General features: G+C 52.5%; 1 protein-coding gene across 1 annotated transcript; it reads right to left on the minus strand.

The window, feature by feature from the left end:
* Positions 1-15,829: 15,829 nt before the first annotated feature.
* LOC109757061 (uncharacterized) lies at positions 15,830-17,217 on the minus strand. Its single transcript, XM_020315881.4, has 3 exons — positions 16,820-17,217; positions 16,609-16,738; positions 15,830-16,487 (listed from the first exon to the last, which is right to left on the minus strand). Exons 1-3 carry the CDS (start codon positions 16,953-16,955, stop codon positions 15,950-15,952), a joined length of 804 nt encoding a protein of 267 aa, XP_020171470.1. The 5' UTR covers positions 16,956-17,217; the 3' UTR covers positions 15,830-15,949.
* Between the last annotated feature and the right edge of the window lie 222 nt (positions 17,218-17,439).

The following is a 17,439-nucleotide window of genomic DNA, read 5'->3' on the forward strand; positions in this document are numbered from 1 at the left end:
AGCTCGTTGATCAACAGATAGTCATGGTTTCCTGACTATGGACATTGGATGTCATTGATAACGGGATCACATCATTAGGAGAATGATGTGATGGACAAGACCCAATCCTAAGCATAGCATAAAAGATCGTGTAGTTTCGTTTGCTAGAGCTTTTCCAATGTCATGTATCTTTTCCTTAGACCATGAGATCGTGCAACTCCCGGATACCGTAGGAGTGCTTTGGGTGTGCCAAACGTCACAACGTAACTGGGTGACTATAAAGGTGCACTACGGGTATCTCCGAAAGTGTCTGTTGGGTTGGCACGGATCGAGACTGGGATTTGTCACTCCGTGTGACGGAGAGGTATCTCTGGGCCCACTCGATAATGCATCATCATAATGAGCTCAATGTGACTAAGGCGTTAGTCACGGGATCATGCATTGCGGTACGAGTAAAGAGACTTGCCGGTAACGAGATTGAACAAGGTATTGGGATACCGACGATCGAATCTCGGGCAAGTAACATACCGATTGACAAAGGGAATTGCATACGGGATTGATTGAATCCTCGACACCGTGGTTCATCTGATGAGATCATCATGGAACATGTGGGAGCCAACATGGGTATCCAGATCCCGCTGTTGGTTATTGACCGGAGAGGCGTCTCGGTCATGTCTGCATGTCTCCCGAACCCGTAGGGTCTACACACTCAAGGTTCGGTGACGCTAGGGTTGTAGAGATATGTGTATGCAAAAACCCGAAAGTTGTTCGGAGTCCCGGATGAGATCCCGGACGTCACGAGAGGTTCCGGAATAGTCCGGAGGTGAAGAATTATATATAGGAAGTCAAGTTTCGGCCACCGGGAAAGTTTCGGGGGTTACCGGCATTGTACCGGGACCACCGGAAGGGTCCCGGGGGTCCACCGGGTGGGGCCACCTATCCCGGAGGGCCCCGTGGGCTAAAGTGGGAAGGAAACCAGCCCCTAGTGGGCTGGGCGCCCCCTCATGGGCCTCCCCCCATGCGCCTAGGGTTGGGAACCCTAGGGGGGAGCTTCCCACTTTCCTTGGGGGGCAAGGCACCCCCTTCCCCCCTTTGGCCGCCGCCCCCCCCTTGAGATCCCATCTCCAGGGTCGGCGCCCCCCCAGGGGGCCTATATAAAGGGGGGGAGGGAGGGCAGCAACCTACAGCCTTGGGCGCCTCCCTCTCCCCCTGCTACACCTCTCCCTCTCGCAGAAGCTCGGCGAAGCCCTGCCGAGACCCGCTACATCCACCACCACGCCGTCGTGCTGCTGGATCTCCATCAACCTCTCCTCCCCCTTGCTGGATCAAGGAGGAGACGTCGCTGCACCGTACGTGTGTTGAACGCGGAGGTGTCGTCCGTTCGGCACTCGGCCATCGGTGATTTGGATCACAGCGAGTACGACTCCATCATCCACGTTCATTGGAACGCTTCCGCTCGCGATCTACAAGGGTATGTAGATGCACTCCTTTCCCCTCGTTGCTAGTAGACTCCATAGATGCATCTTGGTGAGCGTAGGAAAATTTTAAAATTATGCTACGATTCCCAACACTGAGATCAAATGGTTTTTTTCACTCCTTCCACTCGTACTAGGCAGACCATGTCGAGTGGGAAATCAAACCATTGGGGGCACGCCAAGTGCACCCACTGGGTGTAGTCCCCGAGACTACTGTCGAATGTTTGATTCGACGGTAGTCTTAGAACTCTTTTGCCATAATAATCTGATCTTTGCATATTATCACTCGGAAGTGACTGACCCTTGTCTCTATCGACTGACTTGTCCTGTCGTTTACTGAAGAAATCATGTGATCTTGGAGCCAAGTTTGCTGAACTGGAGAAGAAACGGATCCAACTCAACCTTGACCTGGAGCTAGCCAAAGAGAATTTGCAGAAGGCTAAGGATGAAGCAACTGCCATGGGAGGTAATAACTTGTCGACTGCTCGCCTTGTCATTTTTTCTTTTCATCTTTTGAACCGAGTGATTCCACTCGAACAGATGTGCGTAGTGAAAACCGTCAACTCCAAGCTCGTCTGAAGAATGTTATTTCTTTAGAAAAAATGAAGCAAGCTCTAGAATAGGAAGACCTCGACCTTGTAGTAGCCCAAAAGATGGCGCGAGAGAAAGCTGAACTTGCTGATAAGAAGCTGGCTTCAGTCAGCAAGTTGGAAGAAGAAAACGCCAAGTTGAAGACCGCCGTTGATGAATCAACAAGTAAATCGTGCAGCTGAAGAAGGACAGGGTGGCCTTGAATGACAGAGTCGAAGTTCTCACTCGGAAGAGAGACGAACTGGAAACTTATCTGGGAGGCCTTGCCAAGAAGATGTTCCTTATGCTTGAAGGTATTTTCCATTGTCCGACTGACTTGCAAAAAATCTTTTCATCATGCACCTGCCGATTCATTGTTTTCCTGTGCGTGCAGAATTCTGTCAAAACTTCTAGGAAGAGACAGGGCGGATTGAGACGAGTCTGGATCCCATCAACACCCCTGTTAAGGACGAAGCCGTGATGAACGTGCTGCGACTGGAATCTCGCCTTGCCAGTGTTTTGGACTATCTGGCTCGTCTGAAAGTGGCAGTGTCGCATCTCGACATGGAGCTCTGGCTAGGCGTGATGTTCCAGAATGACCTCGAGTCTCTGATGACTCGACTCAATGAAATACCTGGCCGAGTGCAGGCGTGGAGGAAGTCATCTGCTCGTTGCGGCGCTGACGTGGCTCTGTCTCTGGTCCGTGTCCATTGCAAGGAGATCAAAGGGGAGAAGCTGGCTGCACTCAAGGTTGCCAACACCAAGAAGCTTCAATTCCAATCCTTCATGGAGACCTTCATCGACATTGTGACTCGTATTGCAAACGGTATCGACCTTGACTGTTTCGTCGAGCCAGCAAGCCCTACTCCTGTCGAGTGAAAACTTGATTCTATTTGCCTCAGAATGCCGAGTGATCCTATAATCGTTAAAACTCTTTCGGGCCTAACGCCCGAGTACTTCTGCCGATGGCTTTTGAACCTTCGCGGATTTATCCGAACATGGTTGTTTTATCTGTGTTGTCTTCTGATTTCTTGACTTAGGCGAATCTAGGCCCGTGGTTGAGTCTTCGAGTGAGAGGATTGTTCCCCACTCGGAATAGTCGTTGTACTTGTGGCGTAGCTCAGAGTGCAACCATACGTTGTACTTGTGGCACAGCTCGGGGTGCAACCACACGTTGTACTTGTGGCGCAGCTCAGAGTATGTGGCCAAGTCTCCGAGTGAAAGGATTGTTCTTCACTCGGAATGTGTTTTGTAACTTAGGCGAGTGTGGGATCGCAGCTAAGCCCCCGAGTGAGAGGATTGCTCTTCACTCGGAGTATGTTTTTAACTCAGGCGAGTGCGGGGTCGCAGCTAAGCCCCCGAGTGAGAGGATTGCTCTTCACTTGGAGTATGTTTGTAACTTAGGCGAATACGGGATCGCAGCTAAGCCCCCCGAGTGAGAGGGTTGCTCTTCACTCGGAGTGTTTTTGAAACTTAGGTGAATACAGATCGCAGCTAAGCCCCCGAGTGAGAGGGTTGCTCTTCACTCGGAGTGTTTTTGAAACATAGGTGAATACGGGATCGCAGCTAAGCCCCCGAGTGAGAGGGTTGCTCTTCACTCGGAGTGTTTTTTGAAACTTAGGCGAATACGGGGTCGCAGCTAAGCTCCCGAGTGAGAGGGTTGCTCTTCACTTGGAGTGTTTTTTGCAACTTAGGCGAATCGGGTTCGCGGCTAAGCCCCCGAGTGAGAGGGTTGCTCTTCACTCGGAGTGTTTTTCAAACTTAGGCGAATCAAGTTCGCGGCTAAGCCACTGAGTGAGAGGGTTGCTCTTCACTCGGAGTGTTTTTTGAAACTTAGGCGAATACGGGGTCGCAGCTAAGCCCCCGAGTGAGAGGGTTGCTCTTCACTTGGAGTGTTTTTTGAAACTTAGGCGAATCGGGTTTGCGGCTAAGCCCCCGAGTGAAAGGGTTGCTCTTCACTCGGAGTGTTTTTGAAACTTAGGCGAATCGGGTTCGCGGCTAAGCCACCGAATGAGAGGGTTGCTCTTCACTCGGAGTGTTTTTGAAACTTAGGCAAATCGGGTTCGCGGCTAAGCCCCTGAGTGAGAGGGTTGCTCTTCACTCGGAGTGTTTTTGAAACTTAGGCGAATCGGATTCGCGGCTAAGCCCCCGAGTGAGAGGGTTGCTCTTCACTCGGAGTGTTTTTGAAACTTAGGCGAATCGGGTTCGCGGCTAAGCCACCCACTGGGGGATTTGAACACGAATGCTTACGGGATAACAATCATTAAGATGCCGCAAAAATCTTGTCTTTGATAAGCAAAACTGAAGGATTCTTATTACAACTCGTTGATCCGAGTGTTTAGGTATAAAAACGGCGGAGCAGTTCCGCATTCCAGGAGTGTGGCTCGTCTTTTTTCTTGGCTACGTTGTAGAGGTGATACGCCCCATTAGGGAGCACTTGGTGATGATGAAGGGCCCTTCCCAGGCAGGAGCGAGCTTGTGAGGCTGTTTCTGGCGCACTCGGAGCACAAGGTCTCCTTATTGGAATGCTCGTCCTCTGACTTTTCGGGCATGGAATCGACGCAGGTCTTGTTGATAGATGGTCGACCGGATTAGGTCCATCTCTCGTTCTTCCACTAGGAGATCAACTGCGTCTTAGCATGCCTGTTCAGCTTCAGCTTCTAAGAAGAGTTCCACTCGGGGGGCATTGTGCAGCAAATCACTCAGAAGCACAGCTTCAGCGCCATACACCATGAAGAAAGGGGTTAGATCAGTCGACCGGTTGGAAGTTGTTCTCAATCCCCATAGGACAGATGGTAACTCAGTCACCCAAGCTCCTGCAACATGCTTGAGATCGCGCATCAGCCGGGGTTTCAGCCCTTGAAGGATCAAGCCATTTGCTCTTTCCGCCTGCCCATTCGACTGCGGGTGCACAACGGATGCGTAGTCGACCCGAGTACCTTGGGACACGCAAAATTCTCTAAACTCATCAGAATCAAAGTTGGAGCCGTTATCTGTGATAATTCTGTGAGGGACTCCATATCTGAATATCAGCTCTCTGATGAAACTAATGGCAGTGCTTGAATCAAGATTCTTGATAGGCTTGGCTTCGATCCATTTGGGTGAATTTGTCGACTGCTACGAGCAAATGAGTGAAACTGCTTCTACCGGTCTTGAAAGGTCCAACCATGTCCAATCCCCAAACTGCAAAAGGCCAGACGAGTGGAATAGTCTTCAAGGCAGATGCAGGCTTGTGAGACAGGTTTAAGTAAAACTGGCAGCCTTCACACTTGTCGACTATATCTTTAGCCATCTCATTTGCACGCGGCCAGTAGAATCCTGCTCGGTATGCTTTGTCCATGATGGTCCGAGAGGACGCATGGTGACCACAGGTCCCCGAGTGGATCTCATTTAGGATCAGTCGACCTTCATCTAGAGAGATGCAACGCTGAGCAACTCCGGTAACACTTTCCCTGTAGGGCTGTCCGCTTATCACTGTGAAGGCTTTGGATCGACGGACAATTTGGCGGGCCTCATCCTCATCCTCTAGGAGCTCTTGCCTGAGCAGATATGCAATATACGGCACCGTCCAATCGGGGGTGGTCACTAAAACCTCCATGATCAAGTCGACTATAGCTGGGACTTCAATCTCAGTCGGATCGGTTGAGCTTATTGGTTGCGGGGGCTCCTCTGTAAAAGTATCTTCTTGAACTGACGGGGTGTGGAGATGCTCCAAGAACACATTACTGGGAATAGGTTTCCGAGTGGAACCTATCTTCGCCAGATCATCAGCAGCTTGATTCTTGATTCGGGGTATGTGGTGGAGCTCTAACCCCTCAAACTTCTTCTCTAGCTTCCTTACTACATTGCAATAACCAGTCATAGCTGGGCTCCTGATATCCCACTCCTTCATCACTTGATTGACCACCAAGTTTGAGTCGCCGTAGACCATCAGCCGACGGACGCCGAGTGAGATGGCCATACGCAACCCATACAGAAGTGCCTCATACTCAGCCTCATTGTTTGAAGAATCGAAGTGAATCTGGAGGACATAACTGAGCTTTTCACCTCTTGGGGATACCAGGACCACTCCAGCACCAGACCCATTCAACATCTTGGACCCATCAAAGAACATAGTCCAATGTTCCGAGTGAATCTGAGTCGGTTGCTGCTGTTTGATCCACTCGGCTAGGAAATCTGCTATTGCTTGAGACTTGATCGCCTTTTTTTCCTCGAACTTGATATCCAAAGGGAGGAGTTCAATTGCCCCCTTGGCCACTCGACCGGTTGCCTCTCGATTGTTCAAGATTTCCGATAATGGAGCATCGCTGACAACTGAAACCGAGTGGTCTGTGAAGTAATGTGCAACTTTCTTCGTGGTCATATAAATCCCATTTGCTTGGACGGAGTCAAGACATCAGAAATATAGTACACTGGACGCTGAACTTTATAGGCTTTGCCTTCTTCCTCCCGCTCGACTGTGAGCACTGTGCTGACAACTTGTCCAGTGGCTGCGATATATAGTAATAGAGGCTCTTTGCTGATTGGAGCAGCAAAAACCGGCTGTGTGGAAAGCAGGGCTTTGAGCTCTACAAACGCTGTTTCGGCTTCGGGAGTCCACTCGAACTTGTCAGACTTCTTCATCAGTCGGTAAAGAGGCAGTGCCTTTTCACCGAGACGAGAAATGAATCGACTCAATGCAGCCAAACAACCAGTAAGCTTCTGCACATCATGCACACGCACAGGGCTTTTCATTCGGAGAATTGCTCAAATCTTTTCTGGGTTTGCGTCGATTCCTCGTTTGGAAACGAGAAAACCGAGTAACTTTCCGCCTGGGACTCCGAATGTGCACTTTGATGGATTGAGCTTGATATCATATCTTCTTAAGTTAGAAAATGTTTCAGCGAGGTCAGTCAGCAGGTCGGAACCTTTATGTGACTTGACCATGATATCATCCATGTACGCTTCCACGTTCCGACTGATTTGAGTGAGCAGGCACTTCTGAATCATGCGCATGAACGTGGCACCAGCATTCTTGAGACCAAAGGGCATGGTAACATAGCAAAAGCACCCGAATGGGGTGATGAAGGCTGTTTTTATTTCATCGGGCCCATACAGTCGAATCTGATGGTACCCGGAATACGCATCCAAAAAGGACAAACGCTCACATCCCGCAGTTGATTCGACAATCTGGTCGATGCGGGGGAGAGGGAAGTGATCTTTCGGGCAGGCCCGATTAATGTACTTGAAATCAATACACATACGAAGTGAATCATCTTTCTTGGGGACCATGACAACATTGGCGAGCCACTCGGAGTGGTATATCTCTCGGATGAACTCAGCTGCTAGAAGCCGAGCTCCCTCTTCACCAATTGCCTTCCTCTTCTCCATGGCGGACCGATGGAGATGTTCCTTAACGGGTTTTGCTTTTGGGTCGACGCGCAAACGGTGCTCAGCCAGTCCCCTGGGTACACCCGGCATGTCAGATGGTTTCCATGCAAAGATGTCCCAGTTCTCACGGAGGAACTGGATGAGCGCTTCTTCCTATTTGCTGTCGAGCGTTGTTGAGATGTGGGTCGGAGCAGCATTGGGATCAGTCGGGTGAATATGAACATGCTTTGTTTCACCGGCCGACTGAAATGCAGACTCTGAAGCAGGCTTCTTAGCTCGCAACAAGTCACTCGAATCTGCATTCTTCTGATATTCTTCCCACTCTACTGCCGCCATCTGCTCATCGGCAATCTTTGAGCCCTTCTGGAGGCACTCTTCTGCCCTTTGCCGATTCCCTGTGACTGTGATCACACCTCTGGGGCCAGGCATCTTCAACTTGAGGTATACGTAACATGATCGAGCCATGAATCGAGCATATGTAGGCTTGCCCAGAATAGCATGGTAGGCACTGTGGAAATCCACCACCTCAAACGTCAACTTTTCCTTACGGTAATTCTTTGAATCACCGAAAACCACATCAAGAGTGATCCGACCGAGTGAATCGGCTTTCTTTCCTGGGATGATTCCGTGGAATCGCATGTTGCTCTCGCTGAGCTTGGACATCGGGATGCCCATCCCTCGGAGGGTCTCAGCATACAGAATGTTCAAACCACTGCCACCATCCATCAGAACCTTGGTCAGTCGGGTGCCCCTAACGACTGGGTCGACCACCAACGCTTGCTGCCCGGGGGTAGCAACGTGCGCTGGGTGATCGGACTGGTCGAACATAATGGGAGTTTTTGACCACTTTAAATACGTCGTAGTTGCTGGAGCAACCATGTTTACTTCCCTGTTGATAACTTTCAGTCGACTTTTGCTCTCGATGTCAGCAAAAATCACTAAAGTGGCATTGACATTGGGGTAACCGTCATCTTCCTCTTTGTCCTCTTCCTTATCAAATTCTTTCTCCTTCTCACTGGGCTGACCCTCTCGGAAACTCTGAATCAGGAGCCGACATTGTCGAGTGGTATGCTTGGGCAGAATCAAGTTACCCTCTTCATCTTTTTTAGTGTGTATGTGACACGGTAAATCAAGAACGTCGTTTCCCGACTGATCTTTCACTTTCTTAGGGGTCCAGGGACCTTTAGGCTTTCCTTTGAACTTTCAGAACTGCAGCCTCAACAGGACTTGGAGGTTCAGCTTTGTGCTTCTGCTTCTGACTTGAATCTCTGCCTCCTACGTCCTGGGCGACTGGTTTGATCTTGCCACTGCGGAGTCAATCTTCTTCTTCACCATTAGCATATCGAGTGGTTATTTCCATCATTCGACCCAGGGACATATCCCCAGTCCGACCGAATTTCAGGTTGAGCTCTTTGTATCGAACGCCCTCTTTGAAGGAGCACACTGCCTGGTGCTCTGATACATTTTGTATGGTATGATGAAGGGTAGTCCATCTCTGAATAAAGTCTCTCGGAGTCTCATTTTGTTTCTGAACGCAGTGCTGCAACTCGGCCAGCCCAGCAGGTCGCTTACAGGTGCCCTCAAATGTTTTGACAAACACTCGGGCCAACTCTTCCCAGCATAAAATACTCCCAGGGGCCAACTGATTCAACCAAGCTCTGGCTAAACCCTCAAGCATCAGGGGGAGATGCTTCATGGCCTCATCATCGTTGCCGCCACCAATCTGAACTGCCACTCGGTAATCTTCTAGCCAAGTGTCCGTCTTCGACTCACCGGTGAACTTGCTCACGCCCGTCGCCAACCTGAAGTTGGGAGGGATCTCTGCAGCTCGGATGGCTCTACTGAAACATTCGGGCACAGAAACATGCACTCGGCTTCCAGTCGGACGATTTCTGTCTTGTCCTTCCCTGTGTGCTCGGCCTCTGTCAACCAAACCTTGTACAAGAACCGATCTTGCATCAAACCCAGGCTCTCTTGGGTCGATTAGAACTCTCCGCTCATCACCAAACGGGCGCCTGTCATCATACCGCCGGGGCGCATACGATCCTTCCCTCGGAGGGGGTGTAGGCACTCGACGGTGGTCATCACGGGCGTATCGATGATCATACTGTCCGTGGCCTCGATCCAGGCACTGATCTTGGCGGTGCCCATGATTGTCACGCCGCAGAGGTGATCTTGGACTGTGTGCCGACTGAACCGTGTCTGCAACTACAGATCTGCTGTGGATTCTGTTGAGCGACTAAGAAACAGTCGAGTTTTGTTCACCTGCCGCTCGGAGCAGCGCTCGGATCTGCAGCAAACCCCTACCAGCCTTTGAACAAGACGGCTAGATTCACTCTGCTATACGGGCTGCAGCTGCAAGATTCTGGATCGAAGTACGGTATACCTGGGGTTCAGGCGGAAAAAATGTCGTTGTCGTCGACTGGATTCGGGGATCCGCTGACGGGCGTGTTCGTCGAGTGAATGCTGGAGGTTCTCCAGACGCGCGCGCTCAGCCAAAGTAGCCAGGCGCGCTGCCTCTAAAGCCCGAGCCTCAGAGGTCTCCCCAATTATAGGGGTGTGGAGTGCCTCCATGTTGCGACGATGTAGCTCTTCCCTCTGCTCGGAAGTGAGGGCTTAGGGATGATATTCGTCATGGCCGTTTGATGGACCGCCGCCGCCATCGCTGCCGCCACCGCGACGGAACCCAGGCAGGCTGCGCGGTGAGTCGATCATGAGAACTTCTGCTGTGGGGTCGCAACTTCCGCACTCGGAAAGAGTATCCACGGAACCAGTCGACAGATCGAATGGTTCGTAGAGAGATTCGTCTGGCTCAATAGCCGGAGGGGTGGCCATCTGGCGAGCCACCGCTGAAGCCGCGACCGACCAGATCGCTTGCGACGGCGTACAGCGGGGAGGGACACGGGAGAGGATCGATACTGGGTCGACGGCTGCCGCAGGAGGACACCGCAGGCACTCGCGCGGAAATGCGCTGCCCCACGGATCAGAAGGGCCTCGACGTCGAGGGGGGCTTCTTGAAGCCAGGCGGAGTCATCGGCGACGAAGACGAGCGCGCCGAGACGGATCTCGTGGCCCACGGCCAAACCACTGCCGGAAACCATGTCGATGGAGATCGGAAAAAACTGCAACCTTGCCGGAAGTCGCTAAGACGCCTGCCCCACGGTGGGCGCCAACTGTCGTGGGAGCAAGTCTGGCAGTAAGAATAGGGGGTACGTAGGAGGAGGCAAGGCCCTAGCTATGGTGAGGTTGTGCACGCAAGGTTTACGAGTTCAGGCCCTTCTCGGAGGAAGTAACAACCCTACATCTCGGTGCCCGGAGGCTTGGTTGATTGGATTATGCGTGAGAGTTACAGGGGTGCGAACCCTTGTGCCAGAGGGAAAGGGTGGCTTATATAGAGTGCGTCACCCCTTCACAGGCCTCAGTTACACATGGTTTAATGTAGATTAAGGCAGAGACGTTACTGGTAACGCCTGCTCTAATGACTATTAATGGCCTTTAAGGCTACAGAGTGAACGCCTGACCGTTGCCATCCAGAGGTGGCTTTAGATATTCTGTACTGCGAGTGATTCTCCGTAAGGTCGAGTGACTCTATATTAGTCGAGTGGAATTGGGATATCCGAGTGGTTTATCTGGTCGAGTGGATTGCACTCCAAGGTGATCTCAGTCGGTATCTTCGGTTGTACTTTGAATGTCTTTGACTTTAGGGTAGTGTCCTTGGGTAGGGTGTCTAGGTCAGGCCTATGACCCTACCCTAGGTGCATGTCATCATCAGCAAGTATGCTTTTAAGTTTTTTACATGCCTGGTCACAAAAGAATATCAGTCCGACATTCTGTGCAGAAAAATTAGATTTTCTGCCATGCTAACTAGTAATCCGAGCTTCCGCGCTTAAGGTGTCGCCGCTGCCACGTAGGTAGCATCCGCCTCCGCCTCCTTGTCTACCGCCTACTCATCCTCCTTGCCCGCCGCCTCCGACTCATCTTTATGCCGCTGCAACATCTTGTAGCGAACGGCTTGCACGATCATTCTTGCGTTGACATTCAAAGACTCCAAATTCAAGGACAACATCTTGGCGTCCTCCACATCGTTTACGATCTTCACCTTCTTTTCTTCGAGCATCGCCTTCTTCTCCTCGAGCATGGCCTTCTTACCTTTGATCATGGCCCTCTTCTCTTCGAGCTTAAGCTTTTTCCCGGTTGCCTCCATCAATAATTTGAACCTCTCCGCCTTTTTTCCTCCTTGATGTCCGAGCACTTGACGTATGTCTCCTCCTTCTGCATCAAGATGTCCTCGAACCTGTCCATCATCTTGACCACCACACCTTCTCGCTTCGCCCTCTCCTCCTCTCACTTCTTTCCTCGGAACCCTCTTCTAACCTTCTTGAGTGGTTCTGTCGTTGGGTCGGTTGGGTCACCAGTTTCTTCCTCGGTGGCTTGGTCCACGGTTTGGCTATGAATATGTTCCACTTCGTCTGCCATTCAACTTGAACCAACAATGCATGACGATGAAGTTTTTCTTCTCAAACTTCTTGAACATCATACACGCACAAGGCTACAAAATGAAACATTGTCAACAATGCATATCCGACAAGTGATCAACGAAGCTATGCATACCCGACTAGTGATCAACAAAACTATGCATACCAGCCTAGTGATAAACAAAACTATGCATACATCCAAATGAACTTACTTGCTCGGTGATTTGCGCACCACTTGGCCACCTTGCGATGAGATGCGCCAAGTTGCCGCAATATTTGGACACGGCCTCTTGGATGGTGTACCATCCATGTGCCCTTTTGCCTAACCATTCAAGGAGAAGCAGTGGGAACGACAGAACCTATGATTCCATAGGATTTTATTGAAAAGCGTGGCATAATCGGATCGAGGCTAGTGGCCAACCATGCATCGCACAACAGCTCGTCCTCCCACATGTTGAAGCTTTCTCCTCCACCCTTCTTCTTCGGATCGCCAGCAGAATCATCAAGATCATCGTCCTCACAGTCCTCCTCCTCCTCCTACAGTCCAGCAGCCCAATCCTACTGTTGTGTGCATGTGCCGGTTTGGGTGTAGGACTGTCGTGTGCCCGGCATAGTGTAGCCCTGCTGCGTGTGGGTGTAGTTGCCGGACTGGGTGGGATCCGAGTCTGCCACCTGCCCGTCCTCATAGCCGACCACCTCCTCATCCGTCTCCAATGTGGATGATGTCGAACGACCTCTCCCTATCATCGTATGTCTTCTCCCCTGCTTTAGGCATAGCAGCGAACAGCGTGCGGGCACCTATCTGCTCCCACCCATCGTCCGCGTCCGGATGAGCTATGGCGAAGAACACTAAGAAGAGTGGCGGCACCGTGTTAACGTTGACAATGTAAGGCACTTGGCCGGCGGCGGTTGCCACGGACTCCTACCGAACTGCTTGGCGGCGAAGAAGTACAGAGCTGTGTAATGCTCCAGCCATGGTGATGCCTGTACGGTGGGCGACACCATCGGGGCACCACGGCCCGGGCCACGACATCCACCACATACGTTCGCGACCAACACGCCCACTGCCACGTCAGCCACCAGCATGACCTCTGCCGACATTCTGCTTCTTGAGCGTTTCCGCCATTGTTGGCCTTCGTGTTGACACGGCGATTTTGCCGCGTTGTTGAGTTGATCTTTCAGGCAAGTGTGACGTTTGGATCCTCCTGCACCTCCACCACCTCCATCTCCGACAGGTTTTCCTCCGGTTCCACGTGTCGGCGGGGGGAGGGAAGAAGAGAGTGGGAGAAAAAGGCGGAAATCGGGTGGAGAGCGACGGGATGGAAGAAGAGAGTGGGGGGTTTTGGCGCGGAAACGGTGCGGGCAGCTACAAAAACGCAGGCTCTCCCTTCTTTTTGGGTGGGCCATGGACGTCAGAGTCTGACGTGTCCCGTGCCCGGACTACCGCAAAGCCCCCCACGTTTGGTTCCGATTTACGGGAATATCATGGTCCAGACTGCTCCACGGACGGATAGGGGTCGGCGCTGAATGACTTCCGCGGTCCGAACAACTACGTCCAGATGGATACTGCCGGTTTGAGGGCTAGCATTGGAGACGCCCTAAGACTGACATGTGCATTTTCTTCTCACCATCACTGGCGTTGAAAACCTCCAACTCGCCATCATCAGTTCAAACTCTTTGACAAAAGTGCGCTTGTACTTTATACTGTATAACGCAATCATTAGCTCAGGTCATCCTTATTCAGAAGAAAAATAAGCCGGCTTGATGTTGCTCCCCAAACATATTGTATGCGCACCGATGCATGCATCATCCTTGCAGAAAAGCAGTACAGACTCAACTCACACACACACACACACACACACACACACACAAATAACAAACGATTTTCTTCAACTTGTGCGTAAACATATACACCATACACGCATGTACACACATCGTATAATGCATGCTGGCCAGCGGACGGAGGGAGTAGTACATAAGCTATTCCATGCAGGCCCGGGAAAAACGAGCCTGTTGATCCCGTTATCCCGCATATAATCCCAAACAAAATCATCAAGTGGATCACGGGATCCAGTTAAGTAATCGGCATTCCCTCCCGTTTTATCATTTCGGGAGGCCAAGTCAGACGTCCAAGCCCCGGCTGACTTTAATCTATCAATGAGCAATCTATACACGCTCGCGACAGCAACGGGCAAACTGAAATTCCTGGCAATCACTCGATGGACTTGTCGCAGAATTGTGAACGTAGTACAGAGACTTCATCAAAACCAAGCTAACGAGTAATAAGTACTGTGAATTAGTGTCAAAAACGCTCAGCATATGATTTTGGCGATTGATTTACTAGTAGTAGTACTGTATTACTGACCTGGAGCACAATTGGGTCGCTTTCGTTGTGGCGCGGGGAGGGAATATTCAGAAAGGCCAGCGCCAGGACAAGAGCGCCAGGCCGAGGGAGTTGGCTGTCCGCGTACGGCTCCGACGGACGATGGAGAGCGAACTAGTGCGGTCGCTCTTGCTTAGCCGGACGCTAAGCTCAAAGCCGCGCGTCTTTTCCCCATCCGGGCGCACTGTCACGGGGCCAAAAAGCGGTTTGATTGAGCGTGACCTGTCCAGCCGTGTAAAGGGCCAACAGGGCCTTGGGGTTTTGGGAGGGATAATTCATAATTGAGGTGCATATGCACCAAGAACCACGATTATATGCTGCTTAATCACGTCCAGGGAAGCAGATGTCTTGTTTGATCTCTTGTTTTGGAGCGATCGTGTGATTGGATTGGGGCGTCTCGAATTGAAAAATGTGATGATGTGACCTGTGGGAATACCGCGGAAACTCATGGGAAATGGGGGGTCGTTTGGCCGCATGTGCAATGCAAGGACCGAATAATTAACCGTGTTTTTCTGCAATTGCGTGATGTTCTTGCTGTACTTGTATAGGGATTATTCGGGGAAGACAGGCACCATGTAGCAAAGCACGTACAGTGGTACTGCTGATCGACTTACGTAATGGCCTGGGCTGTGTTCCTCTTTTCTCCCCCGTCCCACAGAGCCTCTTTAGCTTTGGTGGGTCGGGGCCTCGGGGCCCCGCGCCCTGGGCAGCACGGCTCGCGCCCCCCTGGCCGTCCATCTCATGATGGACGGCTCCCGCTCCGTCCACGTCCGCTTCCTTTTTCTGTTCTGCTTTCGAGCTTCCATCGACACGACAAGAACTGGCGTGGCAGGGATGAGCATCGCACTTCTCCGAGATGATTCTCCTGACAAATCCGAAACGGCCCCAATACTGCGGCCGGCCCTACATCAGTTGCTGTTCATGCCAGGTCACTTTAATCCATCATCATCATCTCTCAGCCCCTCTAATTATCCGCAGATAAAAATGATCGTACGTAAATTGTCTTGTTTCTGCGAGTCAAGCAAGGATAATATAGCCTCTGTAAAAAAGAAGCATTTACTTGCGCGCGCGACCTGTCATCAATCAATCGGAGTCTGCGAACCAAAAAAAAAAGAGATGTGCCTCTATCATCGCACAAGCGTCGTCATTAGCCCTGCGCTAATCAGTCATCACCCCAGCCAATTTTGTTCTTGCCGTGGGCCATGCCTGTCTCTCCGGCTTTACCATTTTTTCCCATGGACTACTTTTTGGTGCTGCTCATCGCCCACTTGGCGGGCGGGGCGGGCGACCGACCCGACCCGGCGCGCATCATGCAGCGACGCAAGCGAATCTTCAGATCGGTCATGGCTCATCTTCTTTGGCGCCCTCGCCCGGCCCATGCGAATTGCGTGCAGCGTGCACGGCCTTTCACATGGACGCCAACAAGTTACATGTGTGTGTGTGTGTGTGTGTGTGTGTGTGTGTGTGTGTGTGTGTGTGTGTGTGTGTGTGTGTGTGTGTGTGTGTGTCACAAAATTTCTGCTCAAAGAACTGCATACACTTGAAGAAACGTGGACATGGAAGCATGCAAATCGAGGTGATCAAGATTCAAGAACCACATTTTCACGTTTGATCGGGTGCTTTTGATAACGAACACGTTTGATCGATCGGTCACGAGGACGCGCGCACGCGCGTGACACATCGAACGATCGATCGATCTACACTAGTGACAGGGTCGGGTCGAGAGGGTAGTAGAAGCCGCCGAGGAACTGGTCCGCGGCAGCGAGGTCGGGGCCGGCCGCGCAGAAGTCCACGAAGAACCCGCCGGCGTTGTCGACCGCCGACCAGTTGGACCCCGACGACGCGGCGGAGGCCGACGTCGAGCCCTCGGCGGCGAGCGTGTCATGGAGCGCGGCGGAGGCCGAGGACGAGCCCTCTGCGGCGAACGGGTCCTGGAGCGCGGCGGAGGCCGAAGACGAGCCCTCCGCGGCGAACGGGTCCTGCAGCCCGGCGGTCGGCGCCAAGAAGTCGTCGTAGGTGTACGCCTCGGCCTTCACGGTCGGCACGGAGAGCGGGAGCAGCGGCGACGGCTGCGCGTGCGCTGCGGCTGGCGCCGGCAGCGGCATGAAGGGCGGGGAGCGTCGGGTGGAGAAGGCGGCGGCTGCGGCGGCGAGGCGCTTCTTGAGCTTGGTGTTCCAGTGGTTCTTGACGTCGTTGTCCGTCCTCCGCTCCAGCTGCGACGCGATCAGCGACCACCTGCGATGCGATGAATGCCAGCGCCAGCGCGCGTCCGTCTCGATCGGTCATGCCGGCCGGGACACGAAAAGGATGCCGCTTCCGCGCGTGGTGATCGAGAAAGAGAAGAGTCGATGCTTACTTGCTGCCGAGCTGGCTGTAGAGGGAGTAGATGATGGTGTCCTCCTCGTCGGTGAAGCCGCCGTGGCGGATGTCCGGGCGGAGGTAGTTGAGCCACCGCAGCCTGCAGCTCTTGCCGCACCTCTTGAGCCCTACAAGAACGATCAAGCACCCATCAAGAACGATCAAAGGCACGGCCGGGCATGGAAGGGGCAGCGAGCGCGCGAACTCACCGGCTTTGTTGGGGAGGGTGATCCAGCTGCCGGTGTTGCCGTGGCGCTGCATGTAGTCGCGCAGCGCGTCGTCCTCCTCCGGCGACCACGGGCCCCGCTTCACCGCCGCCCTGTCGCAGCACGGCGCCCTCCCCATGGCCCGAGAAGAGACGAGACGACGGGGGAGGGGAGGCTGAAGAGAGAGACCGGACGAGGGCGTACGACTGGCCGCGCTGCTCTGCGCTGAGGCCGATGGGCTGCCGCTACTTGTATCGACCCCGCCCGTCGTCGGTGAACAGAGCAGACCACTGCAGGGTCCTCTGCCTGCGGTCTTTAAAAAACCGTACTCCCGGGGTGAAAAAAAGAGCGTCGAGAAGAGAGAGGGGTGGGGTGGCGTGGGCGCCGTGCACCGACCGGGGCGTGGTTCCCCATTTCGATCCTTGATTCTCTGCTGCTGCAGCGGTTGTTCTCTCTTTCACAGTGCCCTTTTGGGTCACGGGCCCATGTGGGCAGAGAACATTGTACGCGACCGAACCAACATTGTTGATTCTCCTGGCAGATGCTGTTTTTTTACTACTAGACTTCCTTTTTCTTCCTGGCATGTTACACTTCTTTTTACTGCCTGTTTCGTAGAGGATTTG

The sequence above is a fragment of the Aegilops tauschii genome, chromosome 3, assembly GCF_002575655.3.
Source record: "Aegilops tauschii subsp. strangulata cultivar AL8/78 chromosome 3, Aet v6.0, whole genome shotgun sequence".
NCBI classification, from domain to species: domain Eukaryota; kingdom Viridiplantae; phylum Streptophyta; class Magnoliopsida; order Poales; family Poaceae; genus Aegilops; species Aegilops tauschii.